At 39.1% G+C, this 22,614-nt stretch overlaps 1 protein-coding gene across 2 annotated transcripts in view; it reads right to left on the bottom strand.

Annotated features, from left to right (window-relative positions):
* Positions 1-22,614, bottom strand: part of LOC135219503 (metalloproteinase inhibitor 2-like) — a 267,035-nt gene that overhangs the window by 223,413 nt on the left and 21,008 nt on the right. Inside the window, exons 1-2 of one of the 2 annotated variants that reach the window (XM_064256324.1) lie at positions 20,922-21,125; positions 6,426-6,544 (exon numbers count right to left, since the gene is read on the bottom strand). In XM_064256324.1, the coding sequence (XP_064112394.1) occupies positions 6,426-6,543 (118 nt within the window). In that variant the 5' untranslated portion in view covers position 6,544; positions 20,922-21,125. Of the gene's footprint in view, positions 1-6,425; positions 6,545-20,921; positions 21,126-22,614 lie in introns of those variants that run through there. The other variant, XM_064256325.1, reaches the window with a different exon arrangement.

Below are 22,614 nucleotides of genomic sequence, written 5' to 3' on the forward strand. Positions count from 1 at the left end.
TTAAGTGCTAACATGATCTATGTGTATATCTGTCTCTATAAGGCTCGAGAAGAAACGACTTGGGCTCGGATATTAGCGGCCCTTTTCCTATTTACTTAACGTGACGTCTTTCACAATGAAAACACGTTTTTTGATAAATGCACAAAAATTCGGGAACTCGTTACTCTCACCATCACACAAGCCTTAATCTGACTAATCCAAGCTTCAGACACCTGACTTTCAACCAATTCTCGCACACTCCAACCACAAAAATCAACCACACTTTCATTCTCCGGGCATTTATTCTGGAATCCCCCGGACGGAGTTCCACCTGCATTTAACCATCTACCGCCTCGGGCACTCCCATTCACCTGAGAGTGCTTGCGAGATTCCCGTTTTCTGCGCGTCGCGCTTACGTTTGATTGACTGTCATTGTTCGGTACCGTCGCGACGTTGCCGGCACTATGCCTGCAGTGCCTGTGCCACCAACGTCACGAGGTTTCTTTTGTCGCTCCTCCCCGCGCCCTGTAGCACGAGTTGTTACTCTTATGATTTTCCTGGAGAGAGCATCCGCCATCCTATTACCTTACCTGGGACATATTCAATCTTTATGATGTCAAACTCTAAAATTCGCTCGATCTAACGAGTTTGGCGATTTGTAATCTCGCTCTTATTCAACAGATATGTTAATGGTTGATGATCTGTGAAAATCTTTATTTTGTGTCCCAGCAAAAAATAACGGTGTCTCTCCAGCAACCATAAGACCGCCAAAGCCTCTCGATCGAAGGTACTATAATATTCTCTGCCCTTTTTAATGCTCGTGATGCAAAACAAACTGGTCTTTCATTACCTTCATCGTCAATCTGGGAGATTACTCATCCTATCGCAATATCACTTGCGACTGCGGTCACAAAAAAAGGACGATCGAACCTCGGATAAGCCAAGAGTTCGTCGCTCATTAGGGCATCTTTTAATTTCTGAAAAGCTTCTTCGTCTTTCTCACCCCATTGGAAATCAGGTTGCTTCCTTAATGCATCTAACGGTCTCGCTATCCGTCCAAAGTTCCTAATGAACTTCCGATAGTAACCCGCGAGTCCGTAGAAGCTGGCTACATCTTTCGCATGTTTTGGTCGTGGAAATTCTTTAATTGCTACAACTTTATTGGCACAAGGCTTAAGGCCTTCAGAAGTTACTAGGTGCCCCAAAAATTCTACTTCGGCCCGGAAAAACTTACATTTTTCTAAATTTATTTTCATCCCATGACGTCTTAATGCTTCCAAAACTTGTATCAGGTTACCCTTACGCTCCTCTACAGTAGCACCAACTACAATGAATCATCTAAATATGCAAAAACTCCAATGCTAATTATAGAGGCTAAAACGCGTATCATTACTCGTGAAAATGAGCTGTAAGATATTCAACCTGAAGGGAAGGAAATTATATTCATATAGCCGATTGCTATAAAGGCCGTTTTCCCTTTACTTTCATCATCAGGGCAAGCCTTGAGATCCAATGTGGCGAAAAACTTACTCTCCTTTACTTTAAGTAAAAGCACTTCGATCGAGGGCAATGGATAGGCATTATCCTTGGTAATGGCATTAGCTCCGGTATTATTACTTAACTAAAATTATTATTATTTTATTTCATTTTTTTTTTATTCATTTATTTACTTTTCCATTTTTTTTTTATTATTTTTCTTTCTCTCTTTACCTAACCCGGGGCATTGACCAGTGATCTTAAATAGACTCGTATCATTAGTACTTGAAAAGAATAACAATCTGGTTTAACTACGAGAATCTCAAAGAGGTCAACACCCAGGTAACTACTACTAATAACAATAAATTTAACATTAAACACTATTGGTGGTGTTCTCTGACAACCACTTTGGCTATTGAGGAGAGGCTCTAGGGGGGGCGGGTTTGGTCTCCTACCCTCAAGGTGGAGGACTTGAAAACCGACAATAAAAATGAACAAAATAAAAATAAAAAAAAACATCAACAATTTCCAACAACATTAATGGCAAGCAATATCAGTGAATTGGTTACTACTCATTGACTCTAATAAGAACAGTTCGTAAATAAATTACTCAAACTGCAATCACAGATAAGTCACAAAAGGGTTCAGTTACCACAATCTGAGTAAGAAAAGAAATCGACATATCACTAGTTGATTGTTTACGTTATACCTGATAAAACAAAATTTCTCAGACAAATTACTTGAATAACTTAAAAATTCGAATCAAAAGGACATATTCTAATAACACAGAACAGACAATAAACTAATCACAAAGCCTTTTGATAATATACTTAAAAAAAAAAACTTTAAACTACTGTGAATAAAACAAAACCAAAGAAACTTGTTTCATTGCGGGTTGCCCACATTTTCATACCCATACTGTTTAAATTCTTCACAAAGACCCTCACTGACAATTATTCACGCTGGTCAGTAATTACTCTCCTCGTGTCCCTTGTGCCAAGGAAGGATCCCAGCTGACCCTCCTTCCTCTCTCCACGTCGCCGTCCCCTTCCTCTTGAGGGGAGGGGAGGAGTGTCTTGCTACACTCCCTTGCTGTCGTCTGCCGCCTTCCGACGGCTGTCAGCTTTTCTTACTTCTAACAGCTTGGTCTATACCAGACGAAGCTTACAGCTCACACTCCCCCATTCATCCTGAAGGTGAATACCGTCTCCTCAACGGCTAGAGCCTAGAGGGGCTAGGGGAAGGAGGAAAGTGCCCATCTCCTTCCGACCCCCCATTCCCGCTCTTGAGGGGGTGTGCTGTCCTGTAGGGGGAGTCCCCACCCCCTACTCCGACAGTCTCACTCTGCTACTCCTTAGGGGGGGAGAACTGGTATCCCTCCCGCTGCCCAAACAGGGTTGTTTCCCTGTTCTCTTGGGCCGCACACAGACTGACTCCAGGCACTCTTCTTTCCCTTTGGCGGGAAAGACTTTTGCGGGCGCTCATTGCTGTCCGCCATCTTTGCTCCGTTCTTTGTCATCGCCGATGGTCTGCGAAGGGCACTGCCGATCACTGTGCTGACGATCCACCTCCTTCCACTTGCTATCGTAACCAGCGTCTGGCTGGTTTTTTTATTTGGGGAGTGCAAATCTTCACTCCAATCATACGACACTCGTCCTTTCTGTCTTTCCCTCGCTTATACACTGCATACAGTTTTTCTAATCTGTTGGCCGTTTTATGCACAGCACGTGTGTGCGTGTATTTGCCCGTTCACGATTTCTCGCGCTCGGTATTGCAATATCGCACGCCGACTTTCTTCGCTATCTACCGCTCGTTACTTTGACATTTAGTTACGTGAAGGCAAGCTCGAATTTGCTTAACGTATCACTTCAACGTCGGCCCTTTTGTGTTGTTGTTTCATGTGACCGCTCCGTCGTGTATTTTCCGATCATAAAGACTGAACAATTTGTCACCGAATCCGCGCCTCGAAAGACCCACAGATCGCTATATTTTACTGTTAATTAGCGCTTCGCAGCGAACCCCACACACCTGACACCAAAATTTTGACCCCGACTGTGTTATGACGACCTGTCGCGTGGGATTCTTAAGTTACTGTGGGTCATGCAGAAATCAAACGCTCAGTGATTAATTTAACACCGGTCTTATATTCTAATGAATTTACACAAGGGCCCGAGTGAAATGAACTTAATATCTATAGTACCGGCGGGATTGAGACCGAGCGGAAACCGGCAGAGGCACGAGGGGAAAGTGCGTCTTTCCCTTCTCTTGACCGACGCTTAACTGCCCGACCCTCAAGGAGACGGCTTGGTTTCCTCTCTCCTCAATACCCCCCAGAAACCCCCGATATATTGCTTCTAGCCATGATTGGGTCTGGCACCTGTCCTTAGGTCTATTGACCAATGGGTGCCAATATAGGTGACGCCAAAAAGAACCAACGAACGTTTTGGGGGGGATGTTTGGGGGGAGGTGACGCTTTCTTCATCTGAGAGAGAATGACCGTTAACGACCTCATGGCGTCTTGTAAGATGTTTTTCCGATATTCTAGGGAAGTTGTTTATAAGCCCTCTAGAATGGCTTATTATATATATATATATATATATATATATATATATATATATATATATATATATATATATATATATATCTCGTGTGTGTGCATATATAGGTAAATATACATACATAATGAATAGTCAATCAACCAAACACATCTGTCCATTTATGAGGAGGCAGTCCTAGAAGAGGGCAGCCTTCCGGTTTCTCTGCAATTATTCTTTGCCGATAAGGTTGGTGGCGATTCGCCTCATTTAACCTCCTCCCCCTGGAGGGATTGACTTCATTAAGTGTTACCCGTCCGGTTTTCAACGAGTAGTCTTGGGATAAGGTTGCCAGACACCGCCATACCCCATGCGTGTACGAGAGAGAGAGAGAGAGAGAGAGAGAGAGAGGAAAGTAAATGGAATAAAGAGAATACGAACGGAGGTAAACTAAAAGGAATGAAATGGGTTGCAACTAAGGACCGAGTCACCGAGGGGACGCTGCAATGAACCTTAAGTAATTAAGTAATGCCTGCCTACCTATTCCCCCTAGCGGGACGCTCACCACAATGGAGAGTTGAGTGACTATTTACGTCCGTCTAAATCCAGATTCACACATTCCGCTTTTAGGACAGGCCACACTCCGACAAGGGTAGTTCAGTCGGTCTCCCCTTAGACGACATTTTTTCCCCTTCCCAAACGGGTAATAATAATCAGTGAAACCAACATCACCAAACTGGGAGTAAACTAAGCAGAGTAGACGATCCGACATCAGAAAGAAAAATTGTCACGATACCTTTTACGACACACAGATGAGACGTCGTATATGGCAGGCTGTCCAGGGAACATGTAAGCTTGATAAGTGACCATAATGCCCAAGATAAACCAGTCCTTAACTCTGGCAAAGACAGAACTTTGACAGGGTGATATTTTTGAAATCCTTATGAAGAACTTTTGAGTCTTACTCAAAAAGAAGCATGCGTAAACATGACCATGCCCAAATGAGAAGGTCTCACGGTACTGAGTACCGAATGGAATATTCTTCTTCTTTTTCGACGTGGAAGCGAAATAGTGAATAAAATTAAGTCAACCAGTGAAAAAGCATGAGGAAAAACTTAAACCAGTCGAGGTAGTTACATCTTATTGTACAACCAAAATATCTTCCTGTCACAAAAAAGAAAAAAAATTCTATTAACTTTCAAGTAATTTCAATTCCAAAGAAAGGGAAATTGACTTGAATGGAGAAATGACTTGAAGGAAGAAACTTTTTTTTTATCTTTTATTAGAAAAAATATCACATTCATTACATAATAGGTAGGGTGCTACAAAATATTATAAAATTACATATAAATACAATATTTACAAATTACTATGGGCTAGAAAGACTTAGAAGTCCAAATCAATGTACTTTGTGCTAAATAGATTTGCAAGAAACTGAAGAAGTCTAATATCTGGTCTCCCACACTTAGCAGAGAATCAGAAATTGGCGTCACCTTCAAAAGACATCTGACCAAAACTATTTTCGAGATGATTGCTTTACAGATGGTCATTTTAATTCAAACTATCTGAATGGTGTAGAATGAACGAAGTATTCATAATGCATGTGTATGAAATTTTAAGTGTTATGCACTTACAGTTCATATATATATATAAAATATATATTATATATACGTATCTATATATTAAACGTGTATATATATATCTATATATATATATATATAAGAATAATATATATATATATATATATCATATATTTAGAATGAGAGAGAGAGAGAGAGAGGAGAGAGAGAGAGAGAGAGAGAGAGATGAGAGATGCAGAGAGAAGAGAGAGAGTTTCAATGTTTCCCATGACAGATGGCGGTTTAAAATTGAAACAAATGAGCAATAAGGCCTCTTAATCCTATGACAGACAAACCAAGCACGAAACGCCAGGCGAAAAGAAATGTTAAGTTTAAAGGGTGACCCCAAGAGATCTCTCTCTACACATAAGCATCATGTACGAATACAGAGGATTCACGCAACCACAACAGATTAAGAATTAAAAACTTCAAGAGGGACCCATACCTATACATGCCATGTGTTTGGGTCCCTCTTGATATATAATATATCTACTGAAAATTTTCGTAAATTATGAATTTATTATATTTCTCCATATAAATCGCTCACATGCACTTGCCGATATGCTTGTGAACGATGTACATGGAGAAATATAAATTACGAAAATGTTAAGTAGATATACATCAACAGGTTTATATGAAAGTAAGTCTCTGCTAGTTGCGCCAAATACAGGTTTCAGAGTCAGGAGATGAAATATGGTCTGCGTTCTACGTCGAGGTCCTGGTCCTACTTCGAAGACTAATCAGCTACGGACAGAGGCTACAGCGAGATAATGAACTGAAAGCTGAGCTAAGCACCGTGGCGCTCAAAGGTACTCACCGAAATCGGCCTCGCAGACGTGTTGCTGTGGGTGGCGGTAGAAACAGGAACATGACGACGCTGGAGACAGAAAATCTGCCATCACAGCTAAAACCAACGCCAGTGTCAAGACGCCCATCCTGTGTCGAGTAGGGGAAGAAAAGGTGGAATGGTTATATGGTTCAAGTATTTTTCGTGCAATGCACGCAAAAAAAAAAAAATAAATAAATAATGACCATGCTTCCAAATAAGGCGTGATTCAAACAGCTTACTCGAGGTGCGTGCTACAATCCATGTTCAAATAGAGCGTTGTTTCACCAACGAAAATTAAAATAAATACGCTATATTTTATTACTATAAATAAAAGTTTTGTACTGTTTAACATGCGCAGTATTTATTTTTTATATTTCCATTCTAAAGAATATATCATAAATACTTTATCCTAAAATGTCTGTATTTTTAACTCGATGCGAAACTCCTTTTTCAGACCTTTTTAGGCTTTTCCATGGAACTTTCCTACCCCACCCCCTCCCCCCGCCACAAGAACGATGGTAAGAGCAACAACAATCACAACAACAAAAGTAGTTTGTAGGCTTACTCCCCGAGTAAGCGAAAAGGTGGTCGAGTCAACTTTTCGTGTGCCACCCTGGCAACACAGACCTCACTCACCTCTCGAACCTCTCCCTCTCCTCCAGTGAAAAGCGACCTCTCTCTTTCTGAAGGTATTATTTGGGTTCTCACTTCCCTTCAAGGAAGAAACCCCCATCTTCTCTCTATCACGAGGTCCCCATTCACCATGTGGGAATGGCTAAACTTATGATTTCACGGTTCAATGGCTTCTTTTTTGCCTCTGCTGCCAACACCTAGGAGGCTTTTCTTCCTCATTTTCTCTTCCTATTTTCATGTTCTTCCTCTAACTGACAAAACTGTTTCCTCCTACGCGGGGAAAGTTCCATCACAACAGACTTCCTTCCTTTTCCTTATATCTTCTCGCTGACTAATAACAGGACAAGTTATAAAAGTAAAGGATATAGAATTTAGCCAAAGGCCTAGCGCTGCGACCTATGAGGTCATACAACGCTCATACGGAAATTGACAGCAAAAGGTTTGAAAGGTGTAACAGAAGGAAAACCTCGCAATTGCACTGTGAATCAATTGTTAGGAGAGGGTGGAAAGTAAGATGGAAGAAAGAGAATATGACAAGAAATACAGTAAAAGGAACGAAAGGGGTGGCAGCTAGGAGCCGAAGGCACGCTGCAAAGAACCTTAAGTAATGCCTACAGTGCACTGCATGATGTGCACTGACGGCCAAACTCATTCCACTTTATTCATTTCGAAGCTTCGAACCATCCGTTTAGATTTTCCTCTTCTCCCAATACCACTTCGTTTGCCTTGGCTTTGAAACCAGGCCTCCGGAAGAACATTCGTGCGAGGATGAACACTTGTCCCACCAGAGGCCATTTTGAACAGCGACTTACGCAGGATTGCCGCTTCCTGTCACAGGTCTGGATGCAGATATCACCGGGAAATGGTGATCTGACATCATTGCGCTCATAGATGACATCCCAGAGCTTTCACTGTGAATCTGCTCTTGATGAACATTTCCACTAAAAGACCGACAGTAAAAGAATAACTCAAGCAAGCTCCAACAACACCAGAATATGAATATGCAGTCATGCAACCAACGTTCGATAAAATGTTAGATATAATTGAAATTAATAGTCAAGTATTTCAACACAACAGCAAAGAAAGTGGCACAAACCATGACTCCTTTCAAAGCAACTCATGCACACGCAAAGACTAGTGCAAATATTCGTGCCACACGACTGACAGACGATCATCGGATGGACAGAAGCAATAAATGAAGAAGGAGCCTCCTTTCAAATCTTACGTACACTAGGTAATAAATCGAGCTGAATAACCAAAGCACGAAAAACTCCAGACGTTCCGTTATCGAAAGTACATCGGTCATTGAAGGACCACGATGTCTGTCATTCAGAACACGAGGCCCCAGACTCGTATATTCAGAAATTTCATAAAACTTCATAGTTGAAAAATTAAGTTGTTCTTCGTTACTCTGAGGTTCAATCTTCTCTGATTGGCTAATATCCGAGCTGCAATTACCGAGATGCCTCAGAGCAGCTCCAGGCTATCTAAAACATGTTATAACTGGCTATCTTCTGAAACATGGAAAAAGGTTCAAGAAAAAACTGGGAATGCAAATGTATCCAGAGTACGAATATTATGAGAATATTTCTTAACTGTACCATGACAGAGCCACAGCTTAAAACGTTACATATATAGTTCTACCTGTGTTTGTGAGTGTGTGTAGGCGAAACATTTTCGAGATATACATACAAAAGCATTTCAAAATTTGTTGAGCTCAAGAACGCACACCAATTACTTTGCTTACAGTCTCCATTTATTGATAAGGTCTATCTATATCTTTACATACATAAAGATAATATATATATATATATATATAATATATATATATATATATATATATATATATATATATATATATATATATATATATATATATATATATATATATCAAGTTAAAAGGCCCATAAAGACACTGGATTTAAAGCTAGGGACTATATTTCGGTGAACTTACTTCCACCCTTATCAAGCAGTGAATGACCAAAGGTTTATCATCAGTGAAATATACTTAACCAATGAGACTCCTTCAGTCATTCACTGCTTGATAAGGGTGGAAGTAAGTCCACCGAAATATAGTCCTTGGCTTTAAATCCAGTGTTTTAATGGGTCTTTTATACTAGAGATGTATCCTGTATTTAACAGGGGTATTTATTTACATGTACACACACACATACACACACACACACACACACACACACACACACATATATATATATATATATATATATATATTATATATATATATATATATATATATATATATATAATATATATACATACGTACATGTGTGGAGAGAGAGAGAGAGAGAGAGAGAGAGAGAGAGAGAGAGAGAATCTAGACGAGCTCATCTTCTAAATCGCCAGTCCCATCCCACCATTATCATATTGTCCTTGAAGGAGTTGACTAGAGTCTAGACATCCCACAAAACAAGAGTGCCAAAAGTCACCCCGAGCGAGCGAGCGAGCGAGCCAGCTAGCCAGCGAATGAGTGAAGGGCGAGTGCTTGCTCTCATGGCGGACTTTCCTATCCGTAAACATTCCGTTTCCGTTGAAAATGGCGCTTGGTTGAACCTTGGGAGTGGCAAGAAACTCCTTATCAGGGAAATGACTGATCAGTCTCATGTGGATTTTTAACTCATGCCAATGCACGTAGACCCTATAATACGTGTAATATATATATATATATATATATATATATATATATATATATATATATATATATATATATATATATATATATATATATATATGTATATGTGTGTGTGTGTGTGTGTGTGTGTGTGTGTGTGTGTGTGTGTGTGTGTATGTATATAGCGATTGCATTAATTCAACCTTCGATAGTAGTATCCAATAACATCGCATTTGCTGAGTGGCTGCAAAATCAGCCATTAACTCTAAGCTTGCAGTGTATAAATATATATATATATATATATATATATATATATATATATATATATATATATATATATATATATATATATATATATACATATATACTTATAAACTCAAATGTATAATAAACAATACGGAATAAGCTGTGGTAAGGTACATTCCTTATACATTTATCAAAATATTTTACACAAGAAGGAAATAACTATGGAAAACTATTAATAACTTAAACCCCCAAAACAATGGTCCAAGAAAATTTTCGCAGTGCAAGGAAAAAAATGACAGTACTCATTTTAGTAGGCAAGAGCCTAAGATTAAATGAAAGTTCTGTTTTCACTTGGCGATAGAAAAAAATAAACGTTGTTTAATACATGGGCAAATAAACCAACCTCATCCCTAAGCAATCAAGAGGAAATAGCTTGAAATCTTTTTCAGAAAGTCATTCAATGCAGCCAAAACAGTAGAGCGGCTGCGATAAACGAAGCCTTTCATCAGATTGATTTGTTTTCTTAACCAGACAACCAGCTTCCCATTCGAATTAAAATAATCCAATTTCTTACCCAGACCCCTAAACACCCCGAGAAGAAGAAGAAGAAGAAGAAGAAGAAGAAGAAGAAGAAGAAGAAGGAGAGAGAGAGAGAGAAACAAATAAAGCATGAAGTTGCATACATAGCAAAGCCACAAATAATTCTAACCTCACGAGATTGTTGGATTTCTTGTCAATCTAGTTTCAAGTATTAAAAAACTTTAAATAGCTACCTATAGTAACACCTACAGCCAGGATAACAGATACAACCGATACGCCATTTTAAAAGCAAAACAGGCCCCACCCATACACTATTAGCAAGTCCTATACGTAAGCAACGGGTAGGAACTGAGAGGCTGAAGTTGCCCCATTATGAGGCCTTTTCATAACAGTTAACTCTTCATAATATACACCATAACTGCTGAATGACCGAAAGTACGAATAAACTATGTATGGTACTATTTAAACCAAGAGTCACAAACTTGGGTTAATGACGATTTCATGTCCGTTCCGGAATAGCTAATACAAGAATGTTTGCAAATATATATTGCAAATATATACACTGAAAGGAAAACAAACAACATTATTATACAGATCAAATCCACCTTGCCACTGTCAGAACAATTTATGACGAATGTTTTCAGCCAAGGCGAGGAAATGATCGCGTCGTCGATTTTGACATTCGGGTGCGTAGTTTGACAAGAATGACCTCTGATGTCCATTTTTAAATCTCTCTCTCTCTCTCTCTCTCTCTCTCTCTCTCTCTCTCTCTCTCTCTCTACTTTCAACAACAGAAGGCAACCCTCTGCGTGCTACTTGTCCAGGAGGTACTGTAATTTTATTGCTAAGGTCAACACGATAGGTTTTACGGGATCATGCACCGTTCTCGTAAGAATTTTGGGGGATGTAAGGGTGTTTCCAAGATGAATTAAAACATGTCATGAACACACGCCAACAACTTCTTGTACACACATCTCAAACAGGTTGAAGACGAAGTCAACGACTTTGTCGGTAGTCCTAACAAATTCTTCTACGATTATGGAGCATTTTACAAATGTTCGTTGCCCACTGATGGTCACTGACTTGTTTTCAACCTACTTGTGATAAGCATGTGGTAAATTGCATACTTTATGGCATGTTTTACTGCAGTGTTGAAGCACTCTCACAGTACTTAGAAGACCCAATGTCAGAATAAAAAGAGGGAAGTGCCAGTTTCCCAAGAGCAGCGATGTTATCGTCGCCTGGAAGCTCCAAAAGGTAAAGTGAACTTTTTTGATTCACGAATAATAAAGACAACACTATAGTCGATAGCGTAAGAGCAGTGTGGATTCAGAATAGGATAGAATATAGAATTTAGGACAAATGCCAAGCGCTTGGTCCTACGAGGTCATCCAGTGCTGAAGTGGAAATGGACAGTAAAAAGGTTTGAAAGGTGTAACACGAGGAAAACTTGCATCTCATTATTAAAAAATTGTTAGGAGGTGGTGGAAAGTAAAATGGAAGACGATATGAACGGAGGTACCCGAAAACGAATGAAAGGTGTTGCAGCAAGGGGCCGAAGGGACGCCGTACAGAACCTTAAGTAATTCCTACAGTGCACCGCATGTGGTGTACTGACGGCACTATCCTCCTACAGTGGTTGTGGATTTAGACCATAAAGACGACATGGGAATCAAGTGCTTATTATGAAACTCTTGAGTGAGACGTTTATTTTCAAGAAACAGGCCAACTGTTGCGTCAATGATGCACCTACAAACCTCATAAAGAATCGATATTTGCAACGTGGAGTGTTTCGAATATATGACACAGAATGTAATTTGTTGAGAGAAATTCAAAGGTTTTTACGATGAAAGTACAAAAGCTTTAGAATATGCAGATAATATTTAGGAATAACTGTAACAGACCGCCTAGCGAAATTATATGCTAAAGGCTAGATATAATGCTGATTATTTCACGGATCTGAAGAAAAGTAGCGTTCAGTATGACATTATTACTGCCGTCAGTAAAAGTAGGTATAACAACAATCTCGCAACTCATTTTACAATAATTATGAGATTTATAATAGGGAACAGCTTCTCCAACCATGATTTACTGAGGAAACATGTCTTACTACGCATGAGAGAGAGAGAGAGAGAGAGAGAGAGAGAGCAGGGGAAGGGGAATGGAGATAAGTGACTATGACAACGGTTGGTTTAAACTTCACGGCTTTTAGAAGCAACACAATTCAAAAGTTCTTGACAGAACTGGCGACTTTGATCCTTCGGAAAGGAGTAAATAAGACTTAGATTTCCAATGAAAGAAAAGAAAAGGTTGGCATTCTTCAACGACCCTCAAGGAGGTGTTACGTTCGTACCATAAGCGACGAACTGTCATTATCACATGATGAATCTGTCATTATCACTCATGATGAATCTGCCCGATTTGAAGAAAAAGAGAAAAGGAAAAACAAGCAGACACAAATCGTCGCAAACATTAAATTTTTCGTTCATCCCATAACTTTCCTAATTTAATCACATCTTTAGAGAAATCCACCAACCACTAATGACAGAATAGATATAATATGACTTGCTCTTCTCAGTTTCCTCTTCGTGACATCAGTGCTTCATTATTGCAGTTAATCTATGGACCAGTTAAACAATTCACAACTATTTAAAATGAAAACTTTATAAAAACGAAAGTAATAATAACCTCACTAGACAAAAATAAAATCCAATTCTCCAAGAAAAAACCTGAGAGAGGCCTCCAGATGACTATCCCATCAAAAAGAACTCAGCAGTCATTACAAGTGTTCTTCTGTGTGGTGAACGTTACATAAGTGTAATACATCTCATGGAGAGGAACGCTTAGTTAAGGGTTGTAGCCCCTTGGTGGGAGGAAATGGCCTCTAAGTGGCATACGAGCCACTTCTCCTGAGGCCATTGCAACATAACTTGTTTCCTCCTATAGATTCGTGAGCAAGAAAATAACAACATCCTGGTCATTTCCCCACGCATATCTTGCACCGACATTGCAAAAATCCAAAGAGAGAAGAAAACGCTAAATCTTGGAGATTTAAATGTACATGGATGCCATGCAGAACAGAGAATAACGTTTGATGGCTGATTTGTCTGAGGCGAGGAAGCTGGTGTTTTGGCAATGAGTCGAGGTACCGGTGAAAGGGCAGAGCGCACAAGTACGGGAAGGAATGCAGCGCTAGGGAAGACACTGGGGACACGAAAGAATACGTGTCTTCTAATTTGAAGGTAGAGAGTTTTCGGGGCGGTTCCTGGTGATCTGAATGCATCATGCCATTGGTATATATAGTAGATTCACATCAACCGTGCATTTGATGTCTAGGCCAGTCCCTTACGACGCTCCTGATTATCTGTTGATAAGCCAATCACACGGCTGGAAACTCTCAGCTCTCTCGAGAGTTCACATGGGTAGGATCTATGTTCCACCTCTCCTGAGGGATATGTCTTTCAAAAGTATCCCTCGGGAGAGGTGGAACATAGATCCTGCCTATGTGAACTCTCGAAAGAGACTGAGTTTCCACCCCCGTGACTGGCTGCTTATCAACAGCCAATCAGGAGCGTCGTAAGGAACTGGCCTAGACATCATATGCACGGGTGATGTGAATCTACTATAGTAAGTATGAAGCTAATACAGTAAATGAGAACGAAAATGTGTTTGGACGGTGGCTTTCTTCTTGGCGGTAGATCATTTTTAACCAAAATATTAAAAAAAATATGCTTTGGAAAAGGAAACTGGTAAGACGACTGACTGATAGATCATTTGTTAGTACAGAGTAAATGGCACAACAAGTTAACATATGTAATGGTGAGAAGAGCATTGATGTCACTTACGGGGAAAGTTGCCGTAAATATGTTTCATTTGGAGAGGAATGGTTGCAATTGTGGCAATAAATGCCATGCAAATGCAATAAGACAAATGAGCCTGGCGTATCAAGAGCACAATAACGCCCTGGAAAATGCAGGACGCACAAAGGTCGTTCTTCTCCGTTCCTCTTCTTTTTTCAAGTACTTGAGGACAGCAAAACAGAATATTAGAAAAAGTAAATAATGCGCCGAAGGTTCTTTGGGGCAATCGAGCTTTTTGTACAGCGTATAATGAAGGCCACCGAAAAAATAGATATTTTTTGACGGTCTCGGTATAATATTGTATGATCCGAGGCCCATGTCACTTTCATCATGGCACGGTGGTGGCCTGGCATATATCGTTGCCTGGACGCACGATTGTAGCTCAATTTAACCTTAAATAAGAATGAAAACGACTGAGGATAGAGGGCTGCAATTGGGAATGTTTGATGAATGGAGGGTGGGTGATCAACATACCAATCTGCAGCCCTCCAGCCTCAGTAGTTTTTAAGATCTAAGGGCGGACAGAAAAAAGTGCGAACGGACAGACAAAGCGGCACAATAGTGTTCTTTTCAGAATTCTGATACAGAATACGTCTGATGAGGGACAACAGCTGGTTAGAAGACTGACATAAGAGTTAACCAGCTACTTCAACAAGAGGACACATCTTCCAAAACCCTGTTATGGCTGGCCAGCTCTTTTCGTTATGAAGTTGGAGCGCTGTATCTTTCTCATAGTTCTTTGAAGAATGCCGCTTGGAACGGTAAAGACGCTTTCACTATGAGATTTCGCATAAAAAGTGTTACAACGTTTTCGAAAAAGGATTAGTATAGGTTCTGTTTCAAGTTATAAGAACAGTAACATCAATATTATGATTGAACTCACATAAGTATTTCAAGTATGCAAGATTAAAAGGTGACAACAGACTAGAATTCAGAGTAACTTGAATATATTGACTTGACGTATTCATATAAATTGCGTCACACTTTAAAGTGAAACAGTGAATGCTATCTATGCACAAAATTTAAAAACTGCTGTAGGTCATTTTTAATTATATAATTTTTGATGATCTGAACAACTAAGAATACAAAATAAAAGTATCGAAAAATTGTATTCTTCTTCAAACATGACATTACATAGCCAAAATACCTGACTTAATAACTACCAATTATGCCAGTTTTCTGTAAATATTAAACTTCATGGTTTATAAAGTGCTGAAGTACGGAGGTCACCCACAGCATTAGGACTAGTGGACTGGAACAAATTAAAACTACTGATTTCATGATAACTGATCAATATATATATATGTGTGTGGGTTGTGTGTGTGTAGAGAGAGAGAGAGAGATGAGAGAGGAGAGGAGAGAGAGAGAAGAAGAAGAATGACCCTTTGGTGGGGCTGTAAGAATCTCACACCGTAGGTCCTGCGTGTCGTAAATATGTAGATGAAATTTTATGAAACTTCAAATTAAAAATTTTATTCACATATAGAAATTCTATTGTGAACATAAAAAGAATAAAAACTAAATATAGATAAAATACTAAAACTATATTATCAAAGTGACATTGGCTCTCAATTACAACAGATTACTGATATCTATTTACATATAATATTCCAGACAAGACAGAAAACTGCGCGTTCTAGTCTCCTATGATCACTATTAAAGCAAAATCATATATATCTGCGTAGATGAATGAGGAGCATTCCCGCTGGAGAGAAATCTCAGCATGCTCCTTGAAATCTGCAAGAGGTGAGTGACATACAATGACGCAAACAACCGTTGTTGTGACGCAATCACCGCTGCTGCTGCGGCGCCAACATCCGCTGTTGTCGCAGCGCCATTCTCCAGAAATAAGAATAATGGCTACAATTTAGACCACAGGCCCAGCGCTGGCACCTATGACGTCATTCAGCGCTAAAAGGAAAATTGAGTAAAAAGGTTCCAAAGGTGTAACAGGAGGAAAACCTCAAAGCAGCAGTTGCGTTATGAAACAATTGTTAGAAGAGGATGGAAAGAAAGATGTTAGAAAGAGAATATGAAAGGAGGTACAGTAAAAGGAACGAAAGTGATTGCAGCTAAGGACCACAGGGACGCTGCAAAGAACCTTAAGTAATGCCTACAGTGCACCGTGCGTGAAGTGCACTGACGGCACTACCCACCTATATGTCCAGAAACAATACACCTACACGAATGAACGCAATATACCGAAGCCGCGCAGAGCAGAATGCAAAAAAGACTGCGAGACATTCCACCGTTGTTCAATGACTGTTTCCGAATCTTGAGATAAGTGCCACTCGACAAGCGCCCTCTCCCCTTGCGGCTGCCCTCTATAAATACATTCTGCCTTTCCGTACTCATGTATGAATGAGTGCATGAAAGCACCATCCTTCTGAAGACAAAGAGAATAATATTTCATTGCTTTAGCGACCGTGATACTGGCATTTTAGCATCTCTGGCAGATCTCTGTGCGTGGGCCAACTGGCTGTTTAATATCTGTTGGTTTTTTCAAACCTGGTCCCGCTTTTTATCTTCACTCAAGAGATAATGCGTAATATTCTTTTTATTTTTATTCTTAATCAATAAAAAGTTCTGAATCTGCTCTCGCCGTATTTCCAGTAATATCAATTCGTTTTATACATTTAAAGTCATTTATATCTGAGTACATCAATATCTTAGCGTCAATCGGAACATATCCTATAAAACGAAGATTAGAAAAAATGGAAACAGAAAAATGGAAATCGAGTCTGAAAGGCTATAACAGTCCTGAACAAGTAACAGAGTCAGGCTGCTGTGAATAATTAGTGAAAAATTCAGGAAGCAAATAAAAGAAATAGGCCTCATCGACATATAAATAAGCAAAGTGAATCATTATATTTCTTCCTCTGAATAACGACTGGGTACGAAACGATACACTCCACGTTGACCTTGACGTCGTCTAACCTGGGCTCACTACAGGCCTGTATGTAGGCTAATTAGGAAGAATGAATAGAATAGTACAGAGGATTTAGGCCAAAAGCCAAGCTCTGGGACCTATGGGCCCTTTCAGCGCTGAAATAGAAATTGACAGTAAAAAGGTTTGAAAGGCGTAACAAGAAAACTTCGCAGTTGCACTATGAATCGATTGATAGGAGATTGGAAAGGAAGATAGAAGAAAATAGAATATGAAAGGAGGTACAGCAAAAGGAATGAAAGGGGTTGCAGCCATTGGCCGAAGGGACACTGCAAAGAAAAGTAATTCGTGTGAGGTGCACTGACTGTACTAACCAGACTGAAGGAAGGGACAGTACCTCGGTTCGAGCTGTGGGGCAATACGCAGCATTTCTAGGGCCAGGATCCTCTCTTAAAGTACCGTCATTTTTTTTTTACATGTATGAGTTCACTGTTTATTATTTAAATCTTCCTATGACACGAAATTCAGTGAAGAAATGTCTTGGTGGAACTGCAGTTTCCTGAGTTTCGAACCTTTCCAAGAGTTAAATTATTTGGTGTTGAGGGATACGCATAATGTACAGTACCCATAATAATTTTACATCATTTTTATTTATCGTCCAAACGTATTTTAGCTTTCATTTTATTTGCGCGTTTTTTTAAAACAACTGCATCCCGTCAGCCAAATAATAATAATAAAAACACAAAAATAAAATACTAGCGCCATCTGACATCGTACCATCATAACAGGATCTTTAAAAACTAACTTAAAGCAAGTGTCACGACTTAGACATCAGCGCATCTGATGTGATGTTAGAAATTTCGATTCTGAAAACACTTCTCTCTTACTGACAGTTCCAAATATTAAATTTCTTTTACTCTTTACGAAGTGGACATTTTCTTATCATATACAATCTACAAACTTGATATAGTTTTTATATTCTTTATATACATTTAATAGTAATCCCTGCCATTCAAACCCAGGTTAACAGCACCGTGCAGCTGAAATTTTACGAATGTCTCGCTGGCATTCATAGGATTCTTATTTAACTACGCAGATTCCTTCCTTGTACTCACAAACCTTCTACCTCAGACTGCACACTCCCACAGAGGACGTTTTCTCAACACTTTGTTATTCGGCTGTAACTGGTAACCAAAGAATGCAGTCTGCAAACACTGCCGCACGGACGTACACGCACTTAGAAGTTTCAAAAAAAATCATACGGAAGGTTCCAGTTTAATGTTTATCATATTTTTAATGTAGATGGTTTCTTTATTAGTATTAAAAAAAAACATTACTGGGAGAGACTTAGAGACAAGTGACATTTTGGAGCACAGAAGTGGGGATATCGTCTGTGACTCATCAATCCCAGGACATATTTCCGCAGAACATGACGCTTCAAGGACCATTTTTACAGAGTAAAGGAAAATTCAAATGAAGTTTTTCTTAACTGGACTCCTTTTACTCTTGAGTGTCTCCCTTTATGTTTAAATTTACATTTTCATAGAAGTGTTGCGCTCATCCATTCAACAGAGAATTATACATACATAGCCTCACTGGGCAAACGAAAACATACTGATATTTAGCTAAAAACGTACGATCAAAGTATGAAGCTATCCATTCAGGATATTTCAATCTACGCAACAGTTACGTATCACAAACATTCATGAAATCTGATTTCATGAATGTCCACAAACTGCATTCACCAAGGCAAAACATATGCTAAACATAATTTTGAAGTCAGAGCCAAGTAAAACAAGCACACTAAGCTCCTCAAAGCTTCTGGAACGCGGATGGGCGTACGCTCCCACACTATTTTATAGTCGAGTGAACAAAACGGAAATCCTTACGATAACTATACTGTCCCTGTCCCGTCTAAAGGACATCATTGAGTACATTCTTAACGCATCCTCCTCATATAAAATATATCATGTTAGTTTGCATTTTCTTATTTAAGTGTTTCTCACAGGCTACCGCAGACACAGGACAATATATATATATATATAATATATATATATATATATATATATATATATATATATATATATATATATACACACAATGCGTTTTGAAATAGTAAGGCATTTTTGGTTCACCAATGCCCCTATGCTCAGAGCAGGATATGAAATTAGGCCCCTTGAATATCGCTGATGACCGACCGATGAACATACACGTTATTCTCCACAAATCTTTAAGAATACAGCTGAATAAAATAAAACTACGCCGTGTTTCATACTAGCCCCTCGGGGATCACAGATATCGTATATTAATATAATTTGTCGACCACACAATATACAAATGGGGGTATCCGTATAATACTTCGATCACAGAGGGGCTAGTACTAAACGCGGCGTCCAATTGAGCTTCAGCCATGTTTAGTACTAGTAGCACCTCGGAGGTGGCAGTAGATACATACTGGGTTAACACCCGAACAATGTAGTAACTGAAAATTAAATATATCGCCATATACTCTTCCCATGACATCGAAGCCAGATACAGAAAAGGTTCCTCAAAACACAACAGAACACACCACACGAGTCGAGTACTGAGACCACTATACAATTAACTAATTTATTCAATCAAACAATGGATGCACAAGATTGAAGATCATATTCCTCACTTTTTTTCAAAAAAGTACAAAAACTGTGCCCCCATGAGTATCATAGACAATATATGGAATAATCACATGTTCACTAAACATTAATGTAGACAGCAGCATTGACACGGGAAATCGTTTCTTTAACAACATAACATTCAAACATTATCAGCTCAAAACATTCCCCCCGTTAAGTATAATTATAAACATAATTATAAATTATAATTATAATTTTAATTATAAACTAAATGCTCACCAAATGCCAATAATAAACACGAATAATAAGGCTTCTGTACAGAAGTGAGGCCTTTAGACCTAGTCTAATAATATCTTACTAGGGAAAAACAATAAAACCAAAATGTTCATGTTGTTTCAATGATCATGTTCAGCTAATTCAATAAAGCACGATTATGCAAGGTTCTACACGAAGTCAACACTCAATGAAAAATTCTTAATAACAGTAAGACACGGTAAGTAACTTATCCTTACTATACTTTCAGGCTACTAATATGAAAGATATTGGATTTTTAGATATGATGTATTGTGATTTTGCAATCATTCCACTGATATGCCTCCAGGCGCTGTCGTTCCCTTATGTATTCTCAAATACATGACAGCAGTTGATTTAAGTTCCGCAAAAATGGCACCAGCATACTAATCATAATAATATACATACATTACTGTTAAAGTAATTGAAAAAATCACAGACGAGAGAGAGAGAGAGAGAGAGAGAGAGAGAGAGAGAGAGAGAGAGAGAGAGAGAGAGAGAGAGAGCTTTCACTGGGCTTCGTAAGTCTTGAACTTCAAACATAACCTCAACTTGACTGCATAACAAGCGCCTAAACAAAATACTGTTGTGTATACCCGGTCACCTAAGGATTATATGGATGTTGCGTAGTGTATATTGTACTCTGAAATTGTGTCGACCCAGATGGAATGAAGTAAAATAATGGAATGCCAAAAGACAGTAAAAGCAGCCATTACACATCAATGTACGAAAATGTTTAAAACGACAACATTTTCAATCAAACACAAAATACGGTATATCATTCACCTGATATCCGGTTGGTGCACTTGCAGGAGATAGTCACTCGGTAACAGTTATTCAAAACAAACACGCGACAGCGAAAACACAACTCTCACAACACGTGGGAGCGTAGCAGAATCCCGACTCCAGCTCGAAGCTCGGCACTAATTATACTGAACGCTGCTGTGTCTCGTCTTCAACTGACGAACTGAGCCTAGGCTAGACCCGATCCAAGTGAGCTCGACGACCCACAGGCAGCCCGTAGGTAGGAGAAGGGCCAGAGCAAACAAGTAAAAAAAGGTTCAGACCGAGTGACTAATTCAAAGATGCCAAGGGTATAGATACGAACATGATATCTTCCGGAGCAGAACATGATGTCATAAACTATCAACGAATTCCTGTTGAGGCGTAACGGATCCTGTCAAGTTCAATCATATCTGGTCAAGTGTGAGGTTTACCAGTTGGACGAATTACACATTTTAAGTCTAGTAACACCAGATGAAGCGGAGACCTGTGCTTATGCTAATTGTACCGAAATATGCTCGTGATTCTATAAAGCAATAAAAATGTATCTCTTTTTTTACGATTTTCTCCCTAGAAAAAACTTCCTGCGGTGTCATACGCTTCGGTGGTTACTCATAGCGTTGCTCTAAATATATGTAGGCCACTGATATGTTTAGTAAATATTATATATATATATATATATATATATATATATATATATATATATTATATATATATATATATATGCATGTATATGTATATATACATAGTAGGTACTAAAATAGTAAGGTCCTATATATAATTAGAGTAACGTAATGAGCGTAAGACACCGCAAAGATGTTTTTATGTAGTATGTATGAATATATATATATATATATAGAGAGAGAGAGAGAGAGAGAGAGAGAGAGAGAGCGAGAGAGAGAGAGAGAGAGAGAAGGAGAGAGACGAGAAAGAGAGAGAGAGAGAGAGAGAGAGAGAGAGAGAGAGAGTTGGCTAGTTCGGCATCGATAACGTTTACTGTTGCGACCAGGATGAGAAAATGTATGATTCAGTTTCTGTACCTGTTGCTCATGAAGCCGAAGCACTTTAACCCGAAGGAAAAACACAAGTGAAGGGGAGAAAACATTGAATGAAAATATTTAAAGGGTTTCAAACTTCACAAGAAAGAGACGTAACCACTGTGCATAAGCCACCTTCATGGAGTCGCATAACCAGCTCAGCATTAAATGACCACTTACGGTCATCGCATGCAACCACACGCACAAGAAAATTCCCCGAGGAATCCTATTCACTTTTACACCGTGTTCGTCAAAACAATCAATATCATCGCCTAATTAGGTCAAATAAAAGTTTTAAGTACACAAGGGTTATTAGAATCCCGGATATGCATTGAGACTAACGAACCCCTTCGGGATGACATAAGAATGCACAGAGTTCTTGAATAAAAATACTGATCCCATCATAATAGACAGACAGCTTTGCCTACCATCCACTTCCAACTTAGTTTTCTAATGATTTTATTTAGACTTCTACAAGCATCTCATTATAATTCTTTTCGTAAACGGGCTAATCATATTCATAATTCAAGGACTGAATATTTATATTTTAGGCGACCTACTAAAAAGTACATTCGAATTACAGCAACGGATTTAGTTACTTTCACCGAATTACTCCACGAATGGTAAGTCACAGATTCAAATGGAAGTGAGTAGTGAAG

Source organism: Macrobrachium nipponense, chromosome 1 (assembly GCF_015104395.2).
Source record: "Macrobrachium nipponense isolate FS-2020 chromosome 1, ASM1510439v2, whole genome shotgun sequence".
In the NCBI taxonomy this organism is placed as follows: domain Eukaryota; kingdom Metazoa; phylum Arthropoda; class Malacostraca; order Decapoda; family Palaemonidae; genus Macrobrachium; species Macrobrachium nipponense.